Source organism: Nansenia antarctica, assembly GCF_963989245.1.
Source record: "Nansenia antarctica genome assembly, chromosome: 1".
Classification (NCBI taxonomy): Eukaryota; Metazoa; Chordata; class Actinopteri; order Argentiniformes; family Microstomatidae; genus Nansenia; species Nansenia antarctica.
In genome coordinates, this window is record NC_137674.1 from 105,011,989 (window position 1) to 105,021,988 (window position 10,000).

At 48.1% G+C, this 10,000-nt stretch overlaps 1 protein-coding gene across 1 annotated transcript in view; it reads right to left on the reverse strand.

The window, feature by feature from the left end:
* Positions 1 to 10,000, reverse strand: part of fryl (furry homolog, like) — a 60,130-nt gene that overhangs the window by 42,266 nt on the left and 7,864 nt on the right. The window contains exons 9-20 of the mRNA XM_080529219.1: positions 8,625 to 8,723; positions 8,216 to 8,317; positions 5,978 to 6,022; positions 4,410 to 4,513; positions 3,639 to 3,747; positions 3,236 to 3,322; positions 2,829 to 3,000; positions 2,530 to 2,662; positions 2,163 to 2,270; positions 1,624 to 1,861; positions 1,048 to 1,224; positions 749 to 835 (exon numbers count right to left, since the gene is read on the reverse strand). Of these exons, the coding sequence (XP_080385345.1) occupies positions 749 to 835; positions 1,048 to 1,224; positions 1,624 to 1,861; positions 2,163 to 2,270; positions 2,530 to 2,662; positions 2,829 to 3,000; positions 3,236 to 3,322; positions 3,639 to 3,747; positions 4,410 to 4,513; positions 5,978 to 6,022; positions 8,216 to 8,317; positions 8,625 to 8,723 (1,461 nt within the window). The remainder of the gene's footprint in view (positions 1 to 748; positions 836 to 1,047; positions 1,225 to 1,623; positions 1,862 to 2,162; positions 2,271 to 2,529; positions 2,663 to 2,828; positions 3,001 to 3,235; positions 3,323 to 3,638; positions 3,748 to 4,409; positions 4,514 to 5,977; positions 6,023 to 8,215; positions 8,318 to 8,624; positions 8,724 to 10,000) is intronic.

Genomic DNA, 10,000 nt, shown 5'->3' on the forward strand with positions numbered 1-10,000 from the left:
GGAGAGGGAGAGAGGGAGGGAGGGAGGGGGAGAGAGAGAGAATGAGTATGTGTGTGCGTGTGCTTGTGCGTGTGCGTGTGTGTGTGTGTGTGTGTGGCAAACAAATTAACAGCCGCCAAATGCGGAGGTAGATTTCGGCGTTAAATCTGTAAATATTACCAGCCACTTAGGCAGGGAGCCGACAAAGGTTATATTTTTACAATAATAATGATTATTATTATATTATGCTTCAATTAAAAAGACGAAACCGGTGTGATCAAGCAATTACTGTCACCGTTGATTCAACACTCCTCCTGCCTCCTCCAGCTGACTCACAGCTGCTCATCTCACGCTTCTCCTGACTTTCAAACAACCCCCCCCCCGAGTCTAGGAGCTTTCTTACTGACAACAACGTCTCTGGTTACAACCTCAAATAAAGCAGAACCGTCAAATTCAACTTCCACATGACTTCCAAGCAGATAGAAAAACATGCAGGGGGAAAATATTTATTTTGGTACTTTGACACAGAGGATAGACACGGAACTCAAAGCCAACAACAGGAGGTTGTTGTGCTGTGCAGGAAGTCACTGTCGATGCGTCAGAGGTCAGAGGTCATGCTGATGTGTGTTTTGTGATCTTTTGTGCCTTAATATCGGTTCAAACAAATGTGAATTTCCTCATCCACCTGACACCCTGGTAGACCCAGACTGGTAGACCAGAAAGTCCCATGTCATGCCCTGGTGTTAGATAACAGCCTAGTCACTCTTACCTGGTCAGCTCCTGTGAGATGGATGAAGCTCTCCAACACTGACGCACTTAATCTGTCCATCACATCTATGGCCAACTCCTCATCTCCCTGAGAGAGAGAGAAAGAGAGGGGGAGAGCGAGGGGGAGAGCGAGAGAAAGAGAGAGAAAGAGAGAGAAAGAAAGAGAGAGAGAGAGATTTTTTATTGGTCCAATACCTCCACATACCTGAGTGAGTGTCATGAAGTCATGAGTCATGAAATGGCTGTCACTTTAAAAAAAAACTGGTCAGTGTGATTTGGGGGGGGGGGTCCGACGGTTACCTTGGCGATGCCCAGGGCGGTGTGCAGGGCGCGGACCTCTTTGAGGACGTTGACGGCCAGCCTGCGCGTGGCGGGGCGGCAGCTGCACAGCACCGTCAGGGCCAGGCCCTCCACCATGTGCAGGACGCCCCACAGAGGAGAGCGCTCCAGGGGCAGGGAGGGGGCGGCGCCAGCACCCTGGTGGAACACACACACACAGATTGCTTTACTTGCTTTACAGACACACACAGACACACGCAGGCAGGCACACAGACACACACAGGCACGCACACAGGCACACACAGACACAGACACAAACACAAACACAAACAGACAGGCACAGACACAAACACAGACACACACAGACAGACACACACACAGGCACACACACACAGACACACACACGCAGACACAAACACGCAGACACAAACAGACACACACAGGCACAGATAGGCACAGACAGGCACAGAAAAAGACACACGCAGGCACACACACACACACACACACACACACACACACACACAGAGAGTGAGAGAGTGGATGCGTGGGACAGAAAGAGAGAGAGAGTGAGTGTGTGTGTCCTCCACAGCCCTATACCTGTGCGTCGTGGCTCTTGTTGCTGGTGTGCACCGCCTGCCTCCACTGGCTGATGAGCTGCAGCAGCATCTTGACGGCGTTGTCCAGCAGGGTGGGGTGGACGTCCGTCACCTCGCGCACGATGAAGTAGACGAACCCAGACAGCACGTCCTCCCGCCACTCTGGGAAGTCCACCATCAGGGCCTGCAGGGTGGTGAAGGCCAGGCCCCGCAGCTCCTCGTCCATGTGGATGGTCAGCCTGGGGGGTGGAGGAGGGGTATATGGTTATATACGTGACACAGTGACACATGTGACACAGTATGAATAATAATAAAAAACTAACAGACTGAAAAAACACTGAACAATAAAAAAAGGGTACATTTTTATTATTTATTCATATTTATTTTTCTTCTATACATGTTGACATGTGTTTTGAAACATACCCAATAATTTATTTTTTTAAAGTAAAAAAAAAGACAAAAACACATAAAAAAAATATCTGATAGAGAGCGAGAGTGTGTGGGGGGGGTGGGGGAGGAGGGGGGTGTCAGGGTCCTTACTTGGCCAGCAGCTCTATGAGGTCTTGTCTGCTCATGCCGTCTGGGATCAGCCGGGGGATGGCTGCCACGCACGTACGGAACAGGTCGATCTTCGGCTTCCTCTCTCCCCTGCAACATCACACAGCTTTACAATACAGAAGGACACACACACACACAGGCACACACACACACGCACACACACGCACACACACAGGCACACCCACACACACAGGCACACACACAGGCACACACACAGGCACACACACAGGCACACACACACAGGCACACACACACACACACACACACACACACACACACACAGGCGCACACACACACACACACACACACAAACACACAGGCACACACACAGTAAGAGAGCAGCACGTACGTGATCATGTCCTCTGGCTCCTTGTTGGACATCTGGACGTTGGTCATGCTCATGGAGCGGCCCACCTCCTTGTCCAGGTGTCTGAGGATGTTGTCCAGGGCCTTCCTCACCGCCGGGTAGTACAGAGACATGCCTGCCAACACACCACCACTCCAGTTACACCCCTGTCACACCCTTGTCACACCCTTGTCACACCCTTGTCACACCCTTGTCACACCCTTGTCACACCCATGTCACACCCATGTCACACCCCTGTTGTGCGTGTGTGTGTGTGTGTGTGTGAGCGGCCGCGTACGTACCGATGCCCTTGGCCTCCTCGTCAGTGAGGGTGGTGTTGAGGAAGATCTTCTTGACGCGCAGCGTGTTTCCCGAGGGCATGATGACCCCCGTGGTGGGCATGGGGGGCTCCCCGTCCTTCTGCTGGAGGCTGTCAGCGATCACCAGGAAGGCCCTCAGGCCGATGTTCATCCTCTGAGACGGATGGAAGGAGAGAGAGAGAGACAGAGAGAGAGAGAGACAGAGAGAGACAGAGAGAGAGAGGGAGAGAGAGAGGGAGAGAGAGAGAGAGAGGGCGGGAGGGATGGAGAGATAGATGGACAGTCAGTGTGGGTGTTTCTCAAGAGTGAGGGAGTTGTGATTGGACACTTGTTTTGGACCAGGACTGCCCTGATTGGATGGTTGTTTTGACCTGGTGGGCTGGTCTTACCTCTGGATTGATGGTGAAGGTTTTGTGAGATTTCCCGACGCACAGGAGGTCGTATATGATCTCCTTCATAGCAAAGTCCAGCCTTTCCTGTGGAAGGAACCAAACAGAACCACAATCACAAATAACACAGATACTTGTTGTTAGCATACTCTGCTACCTGCTGTTAGCATACTCTACTACCTGGTGTTAGCTACAATGATCCGGGCCAGTTCCTGACTAGGTTCGGGAACGCGAACCGTAACGGTTCCTTGGTGGTGTGAAAGCCCTATACATGGTGTTAGCATAATCTACTACCTGCTGTTAGCAAAACTCTCTGGTGTTAGCATAAGCTGCTACCTAGTGTTCGCAGAGTTACACAGATATACAGCACATGTCACACAAGCATGGTGTCCACATACTGTACCTGAGCTATGAACTGGATGATCTTGACAAAGATGTTGAGGGGCGTGTCCCTGGGCACCACACTACGGGAGCCTTTAGGGAAAAGTGCTGAAACGATGCTGAGCAACCGACTGCAAAAGACACAGGGGAGGAGAGGGTTAAACTAGGACACAGGGGAGGAGAGGGTTAAACTGGGATGTTCCCTTGTGGACTGTGTCTGGACAGAGGACAGCCCTGAATCACTGGGTGAGTTCAGTTTGACAGTGTCAGTTCAGAAAGTAACAGGATAACACTTTACATTAAGAGGTTTTTATAAATGATTGATCATTTCTTTATAAATCCTTAATGAACCATTAACAACCAGATATAACTCATTAGTTATGTTCGACAGGCACTTGGTGCTCGCCAAACAGTGAGTATATGCTCACGCATCTCGCGCACGATGTGACAATTTAAACAATTTAAACTAATGAGTAGTAACTGTTTGTAAATGGTTTATAAAAGGGTCAATAAACAGATAATCAATCCCTTATAAACTAGTTCTAAATCACATATAAACCCTTTAGAAAGGACACCTAGTAAAGGGTTACCAGTAAAGGAGTGTGTGTGTGTGTGTGTGTGTGTGTGTGTGTGTGTGTGTGTGTGTGTGTGACATCCTCTATCCATCCTCGCCGCCTCCTCCGAAATTCATTATAGATGAATAAGATCAGAGGCTCCTCCCCTACGACTCAGAGGCGAGGATAAGAGGATGAGAGGTGGAAGACTTTGGAACCCGGGGGGTTCTGGTACTGACCTCTGTGTAACAGTGTTGCTCTCACACTTGATCCTGATGATGTAGACCCACAGAAGTCTGTAGAGCGACTCCAGCGCCACACGGGACATTTTGGGATCTTTGTTCTGTTGGGGTCAGAGAGAGGACGTTCAGAAAAAAACGTCTGGACGCGACCCGACCTGTTCCTGTGTGGCTCAGTGGGTAGGACCGTGGCCCGGGCAACTCTAAGGGGGGGGGGGGGTGTTCTCCATTCCCACTGGGTCTGTACTAAACAAACAATGTATGCACTCACTGTACTGTAAGCTGCTTTGGATAAAAGCTTTAAAAATCCGTTCGTATCTGCTGTGGCAGCAGTCACACAAGACAAACCTCCACAGTGACCGATTCTATGAGGGAAGGAGATTATTCCACCGGTTTTTCGGTCTCATCTAATGATAGTTGAAATGAGCTGATGATGGATACGGTACGGACTCCCTCTATCTGTGATCTGTTAATAAGCCTGCTTCACATCTTACGACCGACGATCTGATTTATCTGTCACATCTGAGATATAGTAACGATTAACATTTCTCAAATTCATAACTGACTCTTTCATAATCGACCATATGTTCTAGATATAAAACGACCCCCATTGTAACCAGCTCCCTAGCTATATTTAGATAGTCCACGTTGTGCTACAGTATTACTGCAGATCCTGATCCAAAACAGAGAAAATCGTCACTTCAGCACAGCCTGATCTCTTGCAAAAATGGGGCAGTGAGACAGCGTGCTACCCATCAACAGTACACACCAGCAACGTACGCACGGCAACACAAACACAGCTGACGACACACAAAGGCTCTCTCAAGGATGGTGCGGTGACCTTTCCTCCGAGAAGTGCGAGGTGGTGAGACGCAGAGGCGCAGGACGCAGGAGCGCGTCAACGCGGTAGATAAGAGAGTTAGGTGTAACTGGGGAAAACCTCTCGCAAACTCAAGAGAGAGCACACACACCCAAAAAAACACTGCAGTAAAGTTCTCCAGCATGAGTCAGCGCTACTGACCACCCTTCCCTGGTGAGATACTGTAAGATACCTTCCTCCTAAAGTTGGTGGGTGTGTGTGTGTGTGTGTGTGTGTGTGTGTGTGTGTGTGTGCGCACTACTCATAGAAAAGACCGCTCTATCAACACTAACAGCGCTGTGCTCTAACTGCTACGACACACACACACACACACACACACACACACACACACGCACACACGCACACACACACACGCACGCACACAGAAAACAGCAAAGCTGTAAACCACTGATGAAGACAAAGCAGCACAAGCTGGCATCACTGCGACTCAAAGCAGGTTGCGACTACGTCATCCATGTCCCACCACCCTCCCTGCATCACTGCATCACTCTCAACAGGAACTGCTTTAAAGGGGACCGGCGCTGCATAACACAGCGTTGTACGTGTATGTGTGTGTTGTCCCTGAGGTGCACTCCCCCCCCCCCACAGTCACATGGCATAGTCATGTGACCCTCTGACCTCTCTGGAGAGGGGGGCGGGGGGCGGCGGTGGTGGTAGGGGTCATGATAGGGACACCAGACAGACTCACCTGCAGTGTCTCAATCTGCTTTCGGATGCTGTTGTTAGATGGCATCTGGAGCGAAGTGAACGTGAGAGAGACAAAAAAAAAAATAGGAAAAAAAGAAAAACGACAGGAGACACAGAGTGTGAGGGAGTGGGTGGGGGGTGGGGGGGAGACATGCAGGTTAGAGAAGCATAGAAAACACAAAAGAACGACACGTGTGCAAAACAGATCACCTAGTGATCCACAACCTAACGTATCTCCGCTTCAATCAAGTGGGGCGCCGGCTTGGGGCACAAGAGGTTGAAAACGCAAAGTACGAATGCAAATGTCGGGGGGGAATACGATACAGGACAAAACATACCTGTTTTCCAATATGAAAACGACTGTTTACTTATGTTTTTAGATGTTTGACATGTACCGTAACACATTTCATTCATACTTTGTGAACGTAGTAAAGAGAGACATAGAGATAGAGATAGCAAATCAATTGCACGAGACAGAGAGAGAAAGAATCATAGATGGGAGGCGAGACACCACGCAGAGGAGGGACTGGTGAGAGGAGGGGGTGGGGGGGGGGTGGGGGTGTGGATGGCGTGAGAAAGAAGGAGACGCTGCACGGTCAGGTAGGAAAACAAAAAGCCTGGAACTCAATTAAAACTCCCACAAGACACTGGGCCCGGGTCATTCAGTCCCATCGTTAGTCCGTCAGACAGTACGTTCATTAGTACGTTCAGCCCAAAAGGCTTCATTTGAACCCTGTCAAGGTCGTGCTCTGACCCTAGATCAACCGAACCCAAATCAACCGAATCAGGTCTTCGTTTTAAACCAGGTTGTGTTCGGGTCACTTGAGATTTGCAAAGACAGGGTTAAAATGGCCTGGTTGGGCGATTAAAAACGACATTTCCCAAAGCACATCGCAATCACGGAATCACATGGTTCATCACAGAAAAGACCGGGGATATCAATTAGGCCACATCAACACCAAAGATTCAAAAAAAGAAAAAAGAAAATCACCACTCCGGATTTATGAGGTGGATTAAAAAAACAAAGGAATCTGAACCATTTCTCACAGTGGGGGGAAACAAAAGCCGATGGAATATATTGTCATCTGAGATCATAGACAGTCAGTTCCACACCACAGACAGACATCAGGGGAGTCCAACACCAACCAACACAAGAACAGCAGAGGGAATTACTGTCAACCGTGGAGTCATCATGGTGAAATCAATCTCCAGACAAAAGGAATCGACTGATAAGAGGCATTGTCTTACGACAGGTGTGGTCACTCTAGACTCTAGGGCACGCAGGGCGGAGAGAGTCGTACCGTCTGTCCTAAGACAATGACTGACGCGCACACACACACACGCACACGCGCACACACACACACACACACACGCACGCACACACACACACACGCACACACACACACACACACACGCACGCACACACGCACGCACACACGCACGCACACTACAGTCATGATGCATGTGCGCGGGATTAGCTTGATGATGGTACAGAGGAGAGGTGGGTTGTGGGATTCGCTTGATCGGTTTGTGATTGGCTTGCAGGGGAAAAGTTGTTGGGAGTCACACAGAGAAGGAAGGAGGGAGATTATGATCTGAAGACACAACCACAGCACCAGGTACAGGTAACATACCCCATGTATTCAATGTCTTCTAATATCTTTACTAGTCAGCCACTTACCTGTGCTAAATGAAGACCTGAGATGGAGACAGATTAAGCCTAATAATTCTAGACTAAAATGCATCTTCAAAAGGAGATTGTCTAATGAATGTTTCTATTGAGTTCCGGGCTAGGTGTCTGGGAAAGCAAACACTATTCGTTTCTGTATTGGTAACCAAAATGATACAGAACGTTGAATTGTGAGGGTTGAATATGGTAGTATTGGGTAATACACCACAGAATTAAACTGTATCTAAGGAGACTCAAAGTACTTAATACCGTCAAAGGGAACAGAGGAAAATCTTTTCATTGCATAAGCTTCATAATACAAGTCATGAGTCTTCCTCGGAAAATAAAATCCAATTACTGGATTTATTCCGCGAAATATTAATAGGGAATCCACTGTCTCTAGAGATAAGACTGGTGTCCTATTGAAAATAGAATTTAAGACTTTAATCATTCTGTTCCAGAACATTTGGAATTTGTTGGTCTGATAAATGGTTAGTGTGTAGGAGTGTGTGTGTGTGTGTGTGTGTGTGTGTGTGTGTGTGTGTGTGGGGGGGGGGGGGGGGGGTGTACCTTCAGGTGCGAGAGGCAGTTCTGGAGGAAGATGTGCCAGTTGTTGAGGAAGAACTGCTTCTGACTGACACACAGCAGGCACGTCACGAGAGGATAGAGAGCCTGGGGGGGGGGGGGGGGGGGAGAGAGAGAGAGAGAGAGAGAGAGAGAGAAAGAGAGACGGAGAGGGAGAGGGAGAGTGAGAGAGAGAGAGAGAGCGACAGAGAGAGAGACAGACAGAGAGACAGAGACAGAGACAGAGAGAGAGAGAGAGAGAGAGAGAGGGAGAGGGAGAGGGAGAGAAAGAGAGAGAGGGAGACAGAAACAGAGAGAGAGAGAGACAGAAACAGAGAGAGAGAGAGAGCTGATGTCAAGTGGTGAAGTGGTGGGATAATAGTTTGACAGAAAGAGCGATGGAGGAGATGATTACCAGAGAGTGCTTCTTTCTGGAGCTAAGGTCAAAGGTCGTCTGGTACAGCATCTCCACAAAGTTCTTGAGGCACGGTACGTTGACTTCATTCTTCACCGCCTATGGAAGAGGACAGAGAGAGGGGGAGGAGTCACCACTGAACTCTACTCCAGCTACTTGTCATTGTAACAGGTACAACAACATTTAAATGCAAGCCCTAGGTGCTAACAATCAAACACAGTCCTAAGATAATAAAAAACAAGAATGAGACATAAATAGACATACCGTATTTTCCGCACTATAAGGCGCACTTAAAAGCCTTTAATTTTCAAAAAAAACGACAGTGCGCCTTATAACCCGGAGCGCCTTATATATGGATCAATTTGTTAATTGGTTGATCCATACTGGTTGTACACGGCGCTCAAGGCGCTCTGTCAAAATGTTTCAGTACGACTGGTAAACTACAAAGCCGCACCGCTTGCAGCATTATGGTAATCAGTAAACACCGGTGTTGTGCTTACTCACAGTCCCACACCACTTGTGTGTATAAAGACCCCAAGTAAAGAAGACTAAACAGAGTTTCCGAGGGAACAAAGCGAGATGGCCACAGTTAGACACAGTTAGAGGACAAACTCCAACAGTGGGTTGTTGAACAGAGAGCCGCAAGTAGAAGCGTCTCTACAGTCACTATTCGAATGAAGGCAACAGCGCGAGCACGGGACATGAACATCGATGAATTTCGAGGCGGTCCTTGTTGGTGCTTTCAAATTGAAGTTTTAAAGTACCCACTCGATATAATAAACAATAGTTTAACGATCACTAAACACTTGTGTATTGGATTCATTATTCTCGTTTGCCGGAGGCTACCGGTAAGGGCTTGTAAACATACTTTCGTTTTAGCTCGTGTTCAAAAGCAAGAACTGTGTGTTCATCTAGTTATGTGTAGTTATGTGTTTTTAGCATGTCGATGTTCTCCCAGCATGTTGTCATGTTATTAAAATACAGTTTAGACCTTCGTAGCGATGTGTTTTGTTAGCAGCGTTCGTAGCTGTGGCTGCGTTCAGAGTCACAAAACTGAAAAATTACGTTGCACATTTCACCAGGAGCTGTCACATATTGGTTGTTGGTTATAATTGTATAGCCTATTGGTTGTTTTCTGGTGTTGTTTTATTGTTTTGCTCTGTTTGTAGTCTACTTGATGTATTTTTATCAGCTGTTAAATCACCACAGCGGTTAATCCACTAATAGAGATAATACCAGATTGAAAATGCTTGTAGCTAACTACTCTGTATCTCGTGGTCGCAGCTATTGCGAATTGCTATTCACGCGAGTCAGCTGTGAATCACCGCAGGTCCTTGACGCTTGTTGCAAAAATGGATGACGAACGGCTGATACTT